This window comes from Narcine bancroftii, chromosome 7 (assembly GCF_036971445.1).
Source record: "Narcine bancroftii isolate sNarBan1 chromosome 7, sNarBan1.hap1, whole genome shotgun sequence".
NCBI classification, from domain to species: Eukaryota; Metazoa; Chordata; class Chondrichthyes; order Torpediniformes; family Narcinidae; genus Narcine; species Narcine bancroftii.
The window spans coordinates 14,882,662-14,901,668 of NC_091475.1; the positions used below are offsets into that span (position 1 = coordinate 14,882,662).

A 19,007-nucleotide genomic window follows, 5' to 3' on the forward strand; every position below is an offset into this window, starting at 1 on the left:
CTCTCTGTTACCTCTTCAAAAAATTCCATCAGGTTGATCAAACAAGATTCTCCTTTTTGTTCATATTTTAAAGTATTTTAGAAGGGATTTCATCACTTTTTCTATACCTGATGTTAAGTAATGGACATGTTTTATCCACCATCACAAATTAACAATTGAACAACCAAATCCAAGTCCCCTGGTTTCACAATGTTTTTCTTTTGAAGTATGAAATATACATATGCTATGTGTGACAGAGCATATAGACATGCACTTGGGAGATAAATTAGGAAAGGTTTGTTAAGAGTATACTCTGTCACATACGTCTTCTCTGGTTTCTTCTCAAATGCCTGTATTCTATCCAACAGAACCACCTAGTTTAATTCCCTTTGATATTGAGTTTTTTTTCCCCCCATAAAGCCCTCATCATCCAATGTCATGTCCATCTTTTCAAATTCCCAACTAGCTTCTGAAGTAAAACAATAATATTTCTGCCATCACTTTTTCATACTTATAAAATCCTGCTATTCCGATACGGACTTCTTCCTATCCCATCCTTTCTTTCTTTTATTAATGTATTGGTGAAATAGTTTAGTGTTTGGTGTCATGTATATTAATTTCCAAGTTCCCTTTTCCCTTAACTTCCAATTTCTTTATATTTTCTCTTGATATGTCTTTTTCCTTCATTCAGTTGTCGCCTTGCATCCTCTTGCACCCATGGGGATCTCGTGTAAATTTAGTTTATTTTGCATTTCTAGATTTTGAAGGATTTTACAGCTGAAAGAGATTGCAGAGATATTATAATTTAAACAATTTTTTTTTTGCTTTGCCCAATTGCTTTGATTCGTTTGACTTAGTTGCCTGTGACTGAGTTGATCTTTTCTATAGGACAGTGAGGATTGTCTCATGAACCTAACCATCTGAAAGAAAGGACAGCTGCACTTCAGTCAGTGTGGAGAATGAGATCTGAAATGATTCACTTTAAGTGCTATTTTTCTATTTTCCAATCCTACACTTTGTGATCCCAAAATCAATCCTGTAAGGATTAACATGTAAAGCAGCATTGAATTAATTTTATACCATGATTATGAGATCAGCTTTAGACGATACAAAACATCTCGCTCCTAAATACACTAATGCTCTTAGACGTTCAATGAGAAGCTGTCAATAAAAGGGTTTTCTGATTTGAAGTGTGGTGCAATCTATCAGGCTAGCCTAAGCTTGTTGGTGTTTAGCATGACTAATGCATTCCTCTAGAAGTTAATCCCACGTCAAAGTATCTCCAGCAAGAAATGCTCACACAGCAATAACTATTGGTGCTAAAATGCCATACAATTCTTCACAATGCACCAAATGGCACATAATTAGTTTTTAAGTATCACTCACCTTAATGGCCAAGCAAGGAAAATGTAAAATGAGTATCGTTGGATATTTGGAAGTAGTAAACATCCATAAGAATTAAAAAGATGTCATCTGACCATCAACAAGAGGTTTTGGTTTAATACATTCGACGCATTTAAAAGTTTCAGTTTTGTTACACTTTATTTGTGGATCAGTTAAATCTGCATTCTTTGTGCAAATTGTTGCCATTTTTGTTTAAAATAAATATGAATGTTCATTCTGATGCTTATTTCCTTTTGACCATCTATCCATGTGTTTAAACTCTTGTCAAGAAGTTCATGCATTTTATGTTCATGCATTCTAGAATCTGAATTCACTCTTATTATTAATATTAAGCACTCTTAAGCTCTTCTGAAGATTACAGGCATGCTTTAGCTCAGAAGTTCTGGTGTCTTGTGGAGTACTTGATAAGAACTCTTTTGCAAATCTTATAAATTGCAGTTATCTTATCCATAAAGGGTGGAAGTACTCAGGTCAGCCAACATATGAAGGAAAAAAAAAACAGAGTTAAAGTTTCAGGTAACAGTAAAATAATTAGAGTTGAAAAAAAAGTTTTAAGATGTTGAGAAAAGTAGAATTAAGACATCAACAGGTATGAAAGGAGGGAAGGGGAAAAATCCATAAGGAAGGACTTTAAAACAGAACTTTAGTCCCATAGAGCATTACAGCACAGACATAGACCATTTGGCCCTTCTAGTCTGTGTGAACTATTATTCTGCCTGGTCCCGCTGATGTCCACCAGTTCATAGGCCTCCATACCTCTCCAATCCATGTACCTGTCAAAATTATTTTTCAATGTTAAAATTGAGCCTGCATTCACCACTTCAGATGGAATCACATTCCACACTCCCACCATTCTGTGTGAAGAGGTTCTACCTAATGTTCCCCCCTAAACTTTTCCCCTTTCACACTTAACCCATGTTTTCTAGTTTGTCTCTCATCTACCCTCAGTGGGAAAAAAAGACTCGCTGCATTAACTCTATCTATACCTCTCATATACCTCTATCAAATCTCCCATCATTCTGCTGTGCTCCAGGGAATGAAGTTTTAAGATGCTGAGAATAGTAGGAGCATTAAGATATCATTGAAGGAGGGGAAGGAAAGAATTCATATGGAAGAGCTTTAAAATGATTGCAAGGAAGAGAGTTAAATCTATGAAGAAAAAAGTAATGTGGCAAGGAAGAAAAATTTAAAGAGAAAAATAAGAAAGTAATCATTGAGCCAAGAAGGAGTGTAAATGGGAATCATTGCTGTTGTTCAAAAGAAAAGATGGTTATGATCTGAAGTTGTTAAACTCTACTAAGTGTGTTGATGTCTTTTTATCAATTTTGATGAAAATTAATCAAGATAACAGCTTGCCCCTAATTTCAGATTTCTAATTTTCCAATATTTTTCTTAAGGTTTAGAATATTTATCCAGTTCATTAAAAAAAAAAAATAAATAAATAATAATAATTAAATTTAAAAAAAAAAATATATATATATAAAAAGGTCTACTATTATAAATAAATCATATAAATTATTGTTTCTTGGGTAGAAATTTTATATTGGGAACCCACACTTACTCCATTGGGATCATATGCTTCAATGCAAAGTAGGTTTTCGCATTAGCATTTTTCCATTTCTCGCTTAAAGTCATCCTTTTAATTCTTACTGAGATTTCTCATTAATGTGCTGAATTCTGGACGTTGTCAAAGCTGATTGAAATGGCTCAAAGTCATTTTATAAATGACCCTTGCAGTCAGTACACAGAAACAATTCAGGCAGTAAACAGTAAAAGATGTGTTCTGTTAGCCAGGCCTTGATTCAAACCTAGGGATTGAAAGCCAGTTATAAGTTAGCGACATATATTGATAGTGATGCGTCAAACAGTGGTTTTAGATGGCTGGTTGATTCCCTTATTGCTAAGCCTTGCGATTGCACTGCCACAGGTGACTGAGATTGATTTTATGTAAACAGATTGTATAAAGTTCTTTTTTTTTTTTTGCACTTCATAATATTTCTTTTTTCCATAGATATACATTTCAAAATTCTCCACTTTCAAGATACAAAACACAACACAACAACCCCTTCCCCCTCCCATCCCCTACAGTATTAATCCATACACCTTCAGGGGTTACAGTTGGGTTAAAAAAAATCTTCCTTGGGGAGATCGCTTATATTTTAATAATAGCACTTTATTTATTTACTTATTTATTTATATATGCTTCCCATATTTTTATAAATATGTCATATTTGTTCTTTAAATTGTTTTTTTCCCCCATAGGTGTACAACTGGTCATCTCTGTCTTTCTTCCATTGTGCTATCTGAAGAGGAGAGTCAGTTTTCCAAGTAATCGCAATACATTTCTTAGCCACAGCTAAAGCTATTTTAACAAATGAAATGTAGTCTTTAGTTAGTTTGTTACTTATTTCAATAAAATTGCCCAAAAAATAAAGCCATGAGTCATCTGCGAAATCCACCCCTGTTATCCTTGATAGTATTTCAGTAATATCCTGGCAGAAAGGTATCACCTTCACACATGACCACGTTGCACGCACAAATGTTCCTCTTTCCATTCCACATCTAAAACACATCTCCCGATAGTTCTGATTTTGATTTATGTAACTTCTGTGGTGTGAGGTATAATTGGTGTAGCAAGTTATATTGTGCAAATCCGTAACTTGCATTTATAATTTACGTCATTCTATTCCAAACACCAATCAGACCAACATCTTGCCATGACTGCAATTCCTAAATCCGAGTCTCATCTCTCTCAATCTCTGTAAACCTGGTTTTGCACTATGAAGCTATCTGCATTTTTCTGAAGAAATGGCCCAGTCTTTAGATTAAAATTTAGGCATACAGCATGATCACCGGCCCTACCGGCCCATGAGCCCGTGCCCCCAAAATCACCAATTAACCTGCAATCCCCATGTTTTTAAAGGGTGGGAGTGGATTGTTGGTGCTGTAATAATGTTGTACTATCCACTAGGCTAACTACTGTATTGGGAGAAATGGTGTAGTTTGTTCTGTTGCTTCCATTCCTTAATTGACAAGTTTATTGGTAAAGTGATCTCCATTCTCAACCTTAGAAAACTTCATTGCTTTTTCATCAGCCTACAGCGTTAGGCAGAGTTGGCACAGTCATTTGCCTGCATTGCAGTCTTCTTAAAACTGTAGACATTCATTGACCACACTTGTATCCTATCCAAGCCTCCCTGGCATTGTTTTGCCAGGAGCACCTGTATGCAACCTGCATAATCTGCATGCCATTTTGCACAAGAAGTGCCTCCTGTGGGCACTATTCTTCATTAGCTTGTGAGAGCCCCCCCAACCCCTTGGGAACACACTCCCAATATCCTCCAATCAGAACTCATTGAGCAACAAAACTTTCCCGCAAATCAAAGAGTGATGTTTGTATTGTGGTACGCCCCAAAAAGATCTGGGTCCAGAGATCCCACCCGGAAACCTAAACATTGGCAATTGCAAGAGGTTGTCTGATGAAAGGACTGTGCTGTGCTGGGACTGACAATGCAATGTTGCAGAAGGAAATCTGAAACACTCTTCCACCAATGTCACAATTTAAAATCACTTTTTTAATGCAGCTTAAGATATCACACTATGTTGTTTTGATCCTGTTAAAGGGTAGCAAAAGGTTCAGAAGAGGAGATAAATCTCAATCTGGCAATGGCAGAGAAGTAAGTCTCTTTCTACAGAAATGTAGCATCATCTCAGGTGCAGTGTAGCTTCTAGAGGCACAGTGAATACGATCTTCACTGCATGATAATTTCTAAGCAAGTGTTGAGAGTGGGCTCCAGCACCATACTTCGTCTTTTTAAACCTTACTAAAGCTGGCATCTCTAATGAAGTGTTGGAGCATTATTAAAGGAGTGCTTTTAAGATGAGATTTTAAATCAAGGCTACATCTGCTAAAATGTTATCGAGTCTTTGGGATACGTCTTTCATATATTTGCTACAAGAATAATGTGGAACACCTTTAAGACAAAATGAACTTATACCCATGACTTTGAACAATAAAATTTTGGAAACCTGGTATCTTAAGGAGATATGATGTCTGGAAGATTGTTATGATCAAGGACTTTTCATGCCATTTGAACAGCTGAAGAAGAAATAATATGACTTGTCTAATAAGACTTTTTTTTGCTACCTTCAGTGACAATCCTTCCTTAGGGCCAATTTGGACCCTGAAATGACTCTTAACAGGACTCACTGAAAAGGAGAAGCTAATCCAAGAAGGAAATGTGTATATGTTTATTTCTAGAATGTAATTTTTATTGATGAGTGAAATCCCAAAGCCAGGTTTGCATAAGTCTAGGGTGAGATGGAGGTCAGACTTCGACATAGCAATTGACGAACAACTCTGGTCAGACCTATGTCAGGAAAGTCTGTTGGCTACAATCAATGCCAGGTATAGATTGATCCATTATAATTTTATCCATCAATTGTACCTCACCCCACAGAAATTACACCAATATAAACCTGAATTATCAGAGATGAGTTTTAGGTGTGGTGCAGAGGTTGGTTCCTTCTTGCATTCTACCTGGGTTGGCATGAAGGTGAGGCCCTTCTGGTATGATCTCTATGACACCCTAACCAAGATCACAGGAGTCACCTTCCCAGTAGATCCAGAGCTTTGTCTTTTGGGGAACTTTACCACGGTGGGTGGATCACTAACTAATTCTCAAATTAAATTAATAGAAATTGCCTTATGTGTGGCGAGGAAGTGCCTAGCAGTAACATGGAAGTCTGACTCCCATCTACTCGTGGATAGGTGGTCTTCGGAGATGAATTGCTGCATCCCTCTTTAAAAGATCTCATATAATCTCAGAAAGGGATATAACACCTTCCTAAAAATCTGACAGCCTTATTTACAGCATATAGGTATCTCACTGATGGCAATAGAGGGTTACGATTGCTACTGGCTAGCCAGTAGACCTCTGTAAAGACTTTAACACTGGTATTATCGTGTCTCCATATGTTTTACTGTACGCACTGACAATGGACTGCTTTTTATTGTGTTTCTTTTTCATTCTTTCTCTGTTTAATAAGGGGATGGGGTGGAGCGAGGGGGTAAAATGATATTTTACATTTGTATTGATTATTAAATATATTTAAAATGATATATAAAATATTACAAAAAATAATTCTTCTTATGTAGACAATGAGTTTTGCTAAGCCCATTTTGATGACAACAACTGAACTGAATTGACTGTTTAACCTGATTTTTAACACCAGGGTCTTCCTTTTCCTTGTCTGCATTCTAACTAATATGTGCTTATTTTATTTGCTGGAAGAATGTGGTCACCTTATCTGGTCATCAAGAGTATATTATACTGATAGTTTTGGAACTTGGTTTTAAAAAATACATTGAAGTTTTTAAGTTAAAGAATGTCTAAGATAATAAGCTCGTGATCATTAACACGATCTGTAACATACTGAGAGGTCAAAGACGCCAGTATCTAAATTTAAATTTGTCCCTGGGTTCCAAGTTTGAACGAGTAGTCATGAAAGTAGAAAATGAGAAGTGGTTCCTGAAGGAACTGCCTGGAACTGGTGAGGAATTGTTTATTGCTTTTTTTCCCCACATCTTTTTCTTTATACATTGACTGCAATGTAACGACTATCACAACAGTGTTTATTCTTCAAAAGATTTCTGTAGGGTTCAGTGGATCTCAGATTATCTAAGAGATGTGAAAGACTCTGCAACTTTAAGTCTCTTCTTTCTGGAATTCAGCCAATAGTGCACCTGCACAGTGCTGTACATCAAACTTGTCGCAACAACCCTCACTAATGTTGGGTCTCATCCTTATGGACCTCCTGATGGTGTCAGGTGAGTGAGTAGTGAGAATAAGAGATGTGAAAATAGAGGAAGAGCTGAGGGACGTATTGGAGAAGTAGAGTCAGGGAGGGACGTGAGGAGGAAATAAAGTGGCACATGCAAATACGGGAATGAACTATTATTTGTTTTTTCCATCCATCTTGCAACGTACCCCCTTCATCCCCATCTCCTCATTTCCTCTCTCACACCCCAAAAATCTTAATAGTATTCTCCCTTCTATCAAACCTAGACTAGATCTCCCAATATAGAACCACTGCCCTCCCTCACTTGGGTCAGTCTGACCATCTTTCACAGTTTGTGATTCCCAAGCCCCATAGTTAAAACTGTTAAGATCTGGCGGGAGGGGGATGATCTTGTTCTTCAGCAACATTTTCAAAATACAGACTGGAGTGTGTTTGCTGAACGTACCACAGTAGTTACTCAGATCGATATTGATGTATATACCAACTTTGTTATTGAGTATATAAATAGGTGTGTGGATGGAGTTACATTACAGAAGAAAATTAAAATATTTGTGAACCTGAAACTGTGGATGAACAGTAAGGTCCATCGTTTGATTAGAGACAGAGACTTGGATTTTAAAGCTGGAGACCAAGAGATGTATCGTTTGGCCAGGTCCAACTTAAAGGGGGGAATCTCTTGGGCTAAACATTTATACAAAGAGAAGATTGAGGAGCACTTTGCATCCTCGAACTCACAGTGCATGTGGCACGGAACACAGGTTATCACAGATTATAAATAATTTGGGACAGTGCCTGTTTCTAGCTGTGACCCCTTAAAATTCTCTGAAGAGCTTAATTATTTCTATGCTCCTATCAATTGAGAGAATAAGGACATCCCTTTCAAGGTGGATCCTTCATTGAATGAAGGACCTCTCGTTTTCTAATACAGATGTATGGGCCATCCTTAGTAGAAGGCAGCCGGACTGGATGGCATTCCTGGTCGAGTGCTTAGAACTGGTGCAGATCAGTTAGCAGAGGTTTTTAACGGATATTTTAATCTGTTCTTGGCCAAGACTGTTGTTCCAACAACTGCTATAATTGTGCCTGTGGCAGAGCACTCTACCGCCACGAGTCTGAATGGCTACCATCCGGTAGCACTTACTCCCATCAGTGCAAAATGTTTTGAGAGGTTGATCTCATCTGAAATCTTGCTTGCCTTCCACTATGGATCAACCAACATCAATTTGCCTACCATGCAAATAGGTCAACAGAGGATGCCATTTCAAAAGTGCTACGCTCTACTATGATTCACCTGGACAGACCAAACTCTTATGTAAGATTACTATTTATTGATTATAGTTCGGCTTTCAACACTGTTGTACCATCAAAGCTGATGACCAAACTTTCTTTGTATGGTATTAGCTCATCCTTTTGTAACTAGATTCTGGATTTCCTTACTGACAGACTCCAGTCTGTTCGGTTGGGCAATATTTTATCTTTATCTCTGGTTGCATTCCCAAGTACAACTCAAACTTAATTATAAAGTTTGCAGATGACACCGTGGTGGCAGACCTCATCACAGGACGATGAAACGGCCTAAAGTGGTGAGGTTCAGCACCTAGCCTTGTGGTGTGCTGAGAACAATTTGTTACTCAATGCCCAGAAGACAAAAGATTATTGTGGATTTTAGACAGGCAGAAAGCCACATGCTCGTCCCGATTTACATCAATGGAGCAGGGGTGGAGTGATTACAGAGCTTCAAATTCCTGGGGGTCCATATCTCTGATGATCTCACTTGGTCTTTGAATTCATCAATGTTGATCAAAAAGGCGCAACATCGTCTGTATGAGGAAGTTACCCCTCTGCTCTATTTGATTTCTATAGATGTACTATTGAGAGTGCGCTGACATGTAGTATTCCAGCTTGGGATGGGAATTGTTCCGCACAAATTTGGAAGGCACTCCGATCTTGTACGGAACTGCCCAATGGACTGTTGGAATCCAATTGCCTACCATCGAATCTATCTATACGGGATAAGGTTTGGACAGGGTGAGGAATATCATTAAAGATGCAACACACCCTAACCATGAACTATTTGCTCTCCTACCATCAGCCATGTGCTATAGAAGCCTTCACTCAAGAACTACTAGAGTTCAAAAGAGCTTTTTTCATGAAGTCGTGATAATGTTTATCAATTCACGGTGTTGAGTGGTGCTGCACTGATATTTCAGAATCAATCATTTTTTAACAATTTACTTTAGAATATTGCAGTTTTATTGCATATGGTTTATTACGTGTTTATTGTATTCTATTCTATTTTATATTTTGGTTGATGCTAACCATGTTTCATTGGCTGGTATACCTGCAAAATTACAACAAAGAATATGGTCATCTTGCAATATTCTTTACTCATAATATTTGATTTATTTTCCAGAGCAAATTCCCCAGAGATTCTTTTCACTAATTGTGAGGTCATGATTCAAAAACCACAATTTAATCAAACTTTATTAAGAAAAAGTACAGAAATAGGTGTTCCTATTACCCACTTCCTACTGGAACAATGCTTGAAAGCATGGGGCAAGATTCCACCTGTAGCCCCAAAAAATGAGGAATAAGGTAGTTTTATTAATAGAATTGATCTTTAATGAATGAAGCAATGTTGCCCATTGCACTATAATTAATTATTGAGATTTGGTCTGTCGGTAAAATATAAGTTAGCATTACTCATTTATACTTTTACAAGAGGCAGCCTCTGCGAAATTAAGAATAGTTTTGTTGAAGGATAGCAACCTTTCATTGCTGCAGTCAGAGATTCCCACCTGCTTCAAAAGTGCACAATCATCCCGATACCCAAAATGAGTAGTGTGAGCTGGCTCAATGACTACTGCACAGTAGCACCAACTCTGCTGTGATGAAATACTTTGAGAGGCTGGTCATGGCCAGAATTAACACGCACCTAAGCAAAGATATGGACCTACTGTAATTCGCCTGTCGTCTCAATCACTCCACAGCAGATGCAATATTGCTGGCTCTCCACTCAGCTTTGGATCACCTCGAAAACAGCAATTCATGCAGAAGAGTGCTCTTCATAGACTATAGCTCGGCCTTCAATACCGTTATTCTCTCAGTGCTGGTCAAGAAGCTACAAACTCTAGGCCTTTGTACCCCTCTCTGCAACTGGATTCTTAACTTTCTCATTCAAAGACCACAGTCAGTACAAATTGGAAAGAACATCTCCTCCTCACTGATCATCAACACAAGGAAGCGTGCTTAGCCCACTTCTCTACTTATATACCCATGACTCTGTGGCCAGGCACAATTCCAAAGCTATCTACAAGTTTGTCAATGACACCACAGTCGTTGGCAGAATCATAAACGGCAATGAGTAAGTGTACAGGAGGGAGATGGATCAGCTCGTTGAATGGTGGAACGACAACAACCTTGTGCTCTATGTTAGCAAAACCAAGGAGTTGATTGTGGAATTCAGAAGGAAGTCAGGGGAACATGATCAAGTCCTCATCGAGGGTTCAGTAGTGGAGAGAGTCAAGAACTTCAAGTTCCTGGGTGTCAACATCTCCAAGGATCTGTCCTGGAACGTCCATGTTGATGCAATCACAAAGAAGGCTCACCAGCAGCTATACTTTGTGAGGTGCCTGAGGAGATTCAGAACGTCACCGAAAACTCTTGTAAACTTCAACAGAGTTCTGGCTGGTTGCATCACTGCCTGATATGGAGGCGCCAACTCTAAGAACAACAATAAACTCCATAGGGTTGTTACCTCGGCCTGCAACATTACAGACATCTACATGAAAAAGCAGCCTCTATCCTCAAAGACCCCCACTCCCTCTTCACTCTGCGACTATCAGGAGAAAAAGGTACTAGAGCCTAAAGATGAGCACTCAACAGCACAAGGACAACTTCTTCCCCACTGCCATCAGATTCCTGAATAACCTGATCAAAGAGACTGACTTATTTTTGTGCACTATTATTTTTAGATTTATTGTTGTAAGATCGTTATAATATCAATGTTTGCACTATTGATGCTGCCACAAAAACACCGAATTTTGTGACTTGTTTGTCACGATAAATTCTGATTCTAACTAAAATGATAAATAATTACATATTTCAGCAGAATGTGAACTTGCATAAGGATAAAGAACAGGAAACTCAAATGATGCATAATGAACAGCTAATGTGAAAATGGAAGTTATATTTGGTTATTAGCCAGATAAATTCTCAGTTGCAAACCTATACCCGCTGACATCAGGGGAGAATATCTGTGACAGCCTTTTCTGAGCCTTCCATGTCTAATTTATGAAATAGGCTGCCAATAGGATTTATGTCAAGATAAATGAAAGAATATCAATGATTATCAAATTACTGAGTAAAGCCTGTACAAATGAGCTATAATGCAGTGTTCTATGATGACATTTTATGCTCTATGAGAATATTTCATGCAGAGGCATGGTGCAAGCCTGATTGTGTATTCATGATGCAACACCACATGTGTTTGCTCTTCAGATGAAGTATACAAGAAAAAGCAACTTTTAGCCTAATGAAAATTCAAAAAAGGTTAAAAGGAAGTGAGCAAGATCGTGATAAATAATAAATGTTGAATATTGTCAATTTCCCATTGGAAATAAAATGGTCAGGCTTAAGTTAATCAAATGTAACTCAGCTCTGCATAATTTCTTTGAGCAGGAAATTTAAAGAACAACCTCTTGTCAGCCATGAGGGTTAATATTTTACCACTAAAAGGCCCACATACTCTTTATTCTAATTTTCCTTTTAAAATAGTAAATGATCAATTTAAATATCTAGCTATTATGATAACTAAGATTTTTTAAAAACCTCTTTAAAGAAAACTGTAGTTTTATTTAATCAGGCTAAAACAATACTCTCTGGATGGTTACCACTTTTTCTAACAATGATAGGCCATATTATTTTGATTAAAATGAATATTTTATCAACATTTTTATTTATTTCACTCATTACCAATTTTTATTTCTAGGTCTTTCTTTGACACATTGAAATCATCTATTATGTCATATATATGGCAAGGAAAGATACTAAGAATAAAAAGAAGTTATCTTTAGAACACAAGTAATGATGGAGAAATATTATTATCTAATTTTAGATTTTATTATTTGGCAATGAACATAAGGAATATGTCATTGTTCTTACAGTTTGATAATAGAGAAAACTGCCCCAATTGGATGGAAACAGAATTGAAATCCTTTAGGAATACTTCCTTACAGTTGGTATTGGGCTCACCTTTACCTCTCTCTATTCCAAAACTAACAAAGAATTTAATAATGAGACATAGATTGAAGATTTGGAGTCAATTTAGGAAGTTTTTTGGAACTATGGGTCTTATATTTGCTAGTCCTATTCTAGTCAATCATTTATTCCAACCTGCCATTTTAGACGCAAACTATGAAGAATGGAATCGTTGATGAATTAAGACTTTTGACGATCTTTTTATCAACAAAATTTTACATCTTTACAACAATTGATGATGACAAATAGACAGTTTTTTTAGATATTACCAAATTAGACATTTTATTTGTTCTAAACTTTCAATATTTCCATATCTTCCAGATCCAAATTTCATAGATTAACTTTTAAAATTACTATTTGTACATTTAGGATTAAAACTGAATGGGAGAATGATCTTAATATCCCTATTTCAGAAGAACATTGGGTTTCAATTTTGACTTTTTATCCATGACTCATCTGACTCAATTTAAAGTGGTACATTTTTCTCAAGTTAAGCTCGCTCAAATTTACCCAGATATCAACTCATTGTGTGACAAACGTACAAGACTTGAAGCCTCTTTCATGTATATGTTTTGATTTTGTCCAATTTTAGCAGAATTTTGGACAGCTATTTTCAGAACATTTTCGGCCATTTTTGGGATCGATTTAGAACCATATTCCATTGATTGAAATGTTTGGCTTCTCCAGTAATGTCAAAGTATATTTAACATATAACCAAAAACAGGTCGTGGCATTTTCTACATTACTGGCTAGAAGAGGAATATTTCTTAAATGGAAAGAGGACTTTCCACCCACCTATAGACAATGGTTACTGGATATTATGTTCTTTCTAAGTTTGGAAAAAAAATCAGACAAGAATAAGATTAGGAAGATTAAGATCTCTTTCAATAAGACTTGGGGTCCATTTATAGCTTTCTTTCATAATTGGAATTATCAAGGCGCGGGGATGCAGCAAATGGGCATGTTTTGTTGGACCTCCATTTGCTCGATTTCAAGTCTGCTTGAATACTAATTTCTACCGTGGTTCGTGGATGGTGTTGGATCTTTATAATTAACCTTTTTTCTCTTTTTCTTTTTTTCCTTTTTTTTAAACTATTCACTATATGTTTAGATTGGAATACGAATCCACGCATTATTACTTCTATATGATTTGATACAAATCCAAATGTATATTGTATTTAATTTATATGAATTTATAATGTTTGGTTGTATAATAAAACACAATAAAATAATTTTAAAAAAAAAGAGGGATACAGCTTATTCATGATACTCAAAATCCTAACATTGTCTTGAGTTTAATCAGGGGCATTGTAGTATAAAGGTAAACAAGAAATCTGCAGATTCTGGGCTTAGAAATTGTCGTGTCACGTATATCTACATTTCAGAAAATCTTTGAACACTCTCCTCTGTTTTCACCATGGCCTTCCACAAATTCAAATCCTCACCATGTTAATTGGAAAAGGACTCATGACCTTTAAATTGTTTGACGATATGTTCAGTTGCTTTCTAATCCCAAGATCCACATCATCTGTGCAACAGCCATTGTTTGTACTTTGCCCAACCTCAAAAGTCTAAAGATAATGTTCAAATAAAGCAAGGAATTAGTCAGAGCTCCTCCAATAATTAGTGCAAAAAAAGAGAAAAAACCCAAGATAGTGTCTATAAGTTCATTGTCCGTTCAGAAATCTGATGGCAGAGGGGAAGTAGTTGTTTTTGTAATGTTGGGTATGCGTCTTCAGGCTCCTGTTACTTCTTCCTGATGGTAGCCATGAGATGGGGGCATAGTCTGGGTGATGAAGATCCTTGATGGGCTGTTTTCTTGAAACACAGCCTCTGAAAGATGTCCTTAATGGAGTGAAGACTAGTGCCCATGATGGCAATGGCTGAGTTTACAACTTTCTGCAGTCATTTCCTGTCCTGTGCACTGACACCTCCATATCAGACTGTGATGCAACCATTCAGAATGCCCTCCATGGTACACTTGTCGAAATTTGCAAGAGTCTTTAGTGACATACCAAAGCTCATCAAAATCCTAATGAAATATCACTATTGGTGAGCCGCCTTCATCATGATTACATCAACTTGATGGCCTCAGGATAGATCTTGACACCGAGGAATTTGAAGTTCTTTACCCTCTCCGCTGTTGACCCCTCAATGAGGACTGGTTTATGTTCTCTTGATTCCCCTTCCTGAAGTACATAATCAATTCCTTAGTTTTGCTAATGTTGAGTGCAAGGTCAGAATGCATTAACAGAAAATAATTAAAAATAATATGAATGTTTTAAAGTTCCAGTCACTATCAAGCCTTGAACTCAAGGTCCCACAATTACTCTTAACACCACCCACTCAATGATTGCCTGAAAGAAGAAAAACAATTGAAATACTGCCTCTCGTAAGCCACCCTGTTCCTCACTGGAAGTGGAACAGAGATGTAATGTGAGAGAGTAATAAAGTAACGAATGAACCCTGATCTATTTTGGTGGCTAAGTTGTTAACATTGGTAATTTTCAAACGGGAGATGGATTTTACATGTAAAAAGATTGCTTATAAAATGGTTACTAGTTGAAGTGTGTGAGCGCAAGTACATTGATTTTACCTGAGACAATACACACAAATGCTGGAGGAGTTCAGTAGGTCACATAGATTCATAGGTCACATAGAATCATAGATTCCTAGATTCATAGGTCACATAGAATTCAGTAGGTCACATAGCATCCATGGAAAGCAATAGGCATTTGACGTTTCTGACCTGAGGTTCCCAAAAGGAGAACTGCCTCTTGCCTTCTATGGATGTTCGAATTCTTCAGTATCTGAGGACTTCTTGTTCACCTTTATTTAACCTGAGTGCATTTTCAAGTGAATGTAGTGGTTGGACTTTGCTGAGGGGTTGAATTAAATCAAAGCATCAGTGACAGGAAATCCAATCAAATTAGAAAAATAAATCAAATTTTAACAGTCGCAGGAAGGCATTTTTGATATTGCGCTGTAAATTTTCTCTTTTCATAAAATTTGCTCTAACTTGTATTCAGTGCAAATGAGACATTAAAACAATTGCCTTAAATGATAATCAAAAGTAATAATTAACCAGTTTTCTAAGTCAATTAATCATGTTGAATTATGATAGAGATAATGGGGCAGCCTATGTGTTGTGGACCACACAAAAATGCTGGAGAAATTCAGCAAGACACACAGCGTTCTTTATGTAGCAAAGATAAAGGTACATAACCAATGTGGCGCGCCTGAGCCCTTCAAAGTATGAGCAAAAAGCAGACAGGTGTCTGAATAAAATGGTAGGGTAGGGGAAGGGGGAGGAGCACAAGCCCAAGGGTAAGAGGTTCTGCTGGAGACCTTTAATAATCACCACATTTTTTGATAAACGAGTCTGAGCTTCGGGCCCTGTGAAATGTTGGGTACCTGAAGACTTCAATTTAGTGGGTAGAGGGATTCTTTTGGTTAAGTATGATACATTTGGCCGTAGTCAGTGAATGGATGATGGGACTTGCAGTGAAGCAGGTATGGGGATCCAGAAGGTAGTATGAGAGGAACACTTGTTCAACATGCATGGGGATTTGCTACGGCATGGACTAGTAGGGCCGAACTGGCCTGTTCTGTGCTGTAAGTGGTTATATAAGAGCGTAAACTGCAGGAAGATTAGGGGCTCTTCAAGTTGGAGCCAAGAAAAGAACAACTCATTGAGTAAATTTCTTTCATGTTTTAAAATGAGCTAATTTTCTGAATCTAATATTGATTTCAGATTTATTGTCAGAGTACATACATGATATCACATTCAACCCTGTGATTCTTTTTCCTGCAGGCGAGGATTGGTGGCGCAAAAAACTGTACTCAATGATATATGTATACATGTAAATAAATAAAGAAATGTAAGCAGACTGTGCAATACAGAGGAAAAAAAATAAAGTGCAAAGACTCCTTAAATGAGTCACTGATTGAGTTTGTTGTAGAGGAGTCTGATGGTGGAGGGGTAGCAGCTGTTCCTGAACCTGGTGGTGTGAGTCTTGTGGCACCTAGACCTCTTTCCTGATGGAGGCAGTGAAAACAGAGCATGGGAGAAACACAATAGGCTGCAGATGCTGTGATTGTAGTTAAAAAAAAAAACCCTGAAATGTTGGAGGAACTCAGCTGATCTATTCAGCATCTATAGGAGACAATGATATATTGCCAACGTTTCGACCTGAGCCCTTTTTCAAGGGAAAAAAAACGGAAAAGGCAGAAGCGGGATATATCAGAAAATCTCAGAATTCAAACAATGGGGGAGGAATCCAGACCAGCAAAAGGTGTTAATTGGACGTGATAAGGGACTAGGTGTAATTTATCATGTCTGTGCAAAAGGAAGCAAGGGATGGAGGGACAAAAGGGGAAGCAAGGAGGTGGGGGTTTTAACAAAAGCCAGAAAAGTTAATATTAATGCCATCCGGTTGGAGGACGTCCATTTGAAAGATGAGGTGTTGTTCCTCCAATTTGAGGGTGGTCTTCAGTCTGTCAGTACATGAAACTGTGGACAGACTTATTGGCTAGGGAATGGGATGGAGAATTGAAATGTGTGGCCACTGGGGGAGTCCAAGCTATTGCAGTGGATAGAGAATAGATTGTGTGCTGGGTGGTGCGGATCCTTGATGATTGCTGCTGCTCTCTGAGGGCACCGTTACCTGCCGATGTTCTCAATGATGGGGAAGATTTTCCCTGTGATGTTGTTCTGGGCTGTGGCTGCATCTAACAAATGGCATCTTGGACATGACCCCACCCCTTCATTGTTCTGTGGTTTAATACTATTGGCGATTGTCTCTATCTGAAAATAATTTCAGCCATGAAATGATTCAGTATTTTCCATTAGTTACACCGTAGAATTATCTTCAGCTTTTGTTCAACGTGAGGTCAGCACTGATAGTCACAGTGCTTGATAATGTGTGTTGTGCTTTGATTTAGGAAGGTTTGTAACAATATTGCAATTGAAAATTATTGGCCTGTTATGTGTCATTAAGCAAGAAGAGATGGTTTTGACCGTATTTGACTTTGTGAATGTTTTGAGATTGAAGTAATATGCGCTCCCAGGGTCCTATTAAATGTCGGAAAAAGTAACTGATTTTTGTTAATTGTTGACTTTACCATAATCCCAGAAGATTGTCACCTAGTTCAAATTGCTAGATGCTTTAACAGTTACAATGAATTTCCAGTTATTCATTCCATTTCAGGTGACTATCTTTTATCTTAATTCACAGGTTGATGTTTCAGTTACCAGAGGAAGTCGGGTTAATTGCTATTGCAGTTCGACAAATGCAAGGCAAAGGTCAGTTGTTTTTCATTCCGCTTTCTCTCTAACCTTCAGAAAGAACATCCCCCACCACCACACCGCCCCCATCACCCCCTGTCCAAAGCAACAGGGACAGTTGAAGCTTTTTGGAGTTAAAGCAGAAAGGGTTGAGATAAGATTCAGTAAAAATATTTAGAATTGTGTAGGGTTTTGACAGTTAAAGGGCCTGGAGACTAGGTGGCGACCTGGTGGCGACTCGAGTCTCCGCGACGTCTCCTGGAGACGAGCCAGGTCTCTGGGGAGTTGCGGGAAATTCAAACGTTCGATTTTTTTTTTTGGAGACTTTTTCCAGTCTCCAGCAGGTCTCGGAGACGTCTCCAACAGTTGCAGTGACGTCGCGGAGACTAATTTTGTCCAAGAAGACTGAGGAGATGTTGCAGCAACGCTGCGGCGACGTCTCCACAACGCTGCTTGACTTAGAGACCACGTAACTGAGCGGGTGCTGGCATCATCGAGACGCCTTCACTCCTGGTCCAAGTCACAGGTACATCCCGGTCAAGGTCTTCATTATCTGGTATTTGTTCCTGCTGCTGCTGCTCCTTGTACAGCCTTGGAAGAGGCCCCACCATCTTGTCTTGCCAGGGGACAGCTCCAACCCCAGAGTAGTACTGGGTCAGGTGCTCTCTCTGGTTCTTGGCAACAGACGGCATGTTACCTCCTCTTCTCTGCATCCCCTCCAACTGGTTGGTAAGCCGTCTCCACTCTCCAGGGGCAACTTCATGGGTGTGTGGGTCCTCTCTATCAGCTGAGAGTCTGATGTCTGTCATCATGTTGTGGAGTGTACAGGCAGCAAGTACAGGCAGCAAGGACCACCTTTTCAAACATCTGTGGGGGCACATCATTGTCATGGTGTGGAAGCATCTAAATCTGGAAAGAAAAAAATAGAAATAAAATTAAAAGTAATTGTATTTGCTGTGTTTACAATCTGGAAAATATGACTGTCTGTGTGGCAGGGAAAAAAAATAATAAGATGCTGCACACCTGTTTGCCAAGATGCCAAAGCTGTTCTCCACAATAAGCCTGGACCTGAACAGCCTGTAGTTGAAGATTCTCTCTGCATGGGTCATCTGGCGCTTGGAGTAGGGCTTCATCATCCATGTCCTCAGGGCGAATGCATCATCACCAACCAACATGTAGGGGACATCTTGATCTCCACCAGGAAAGGGTTCAGGAGGAGGCAGGTTGGTTTGACCTTCATCCAGTGCTTTGAATAAACTGCAGTCCCTGAAGATGC

General features: G+C 38.2%; 1 protein-coding gene across 6 annotated transcripts in view; it reads left to right on the plus strand.

Annotated features, from left to right (window-relative positions):
* The window catches only part of hlcs (holocarboxylase synthetase (biotin-(proprionyl-CoA-carboxylase (ATP-hydrolysing)) ligase)), a 128,786-nt gene that overhangs the window by 92,119 nt on the left and 17,660 nt on the right, over positions 1–19,007 (plus strand). For 4 of the 6 annotated variants that reach the window (XM_069888946.1, XM_069888951.1, XM_069888947.1 and 1 more), the window contains 2 exons: positions 3,646–3,711; positions 17,682–17,749. In XM_069888946.1, coding sequence (XP_069745047.1) covers positions 3,646–3,711; positions 17,682–17,749 — 134 coding nt within the window. The remainder of the gene's footprint in view (positions 1–3,645; positions 3,712–17,681; positions 17,750–19,007) is intronic. The other 2 variants (XM_069888948.1, XM_069888950.1) reach the window with 1 other exon arrangement.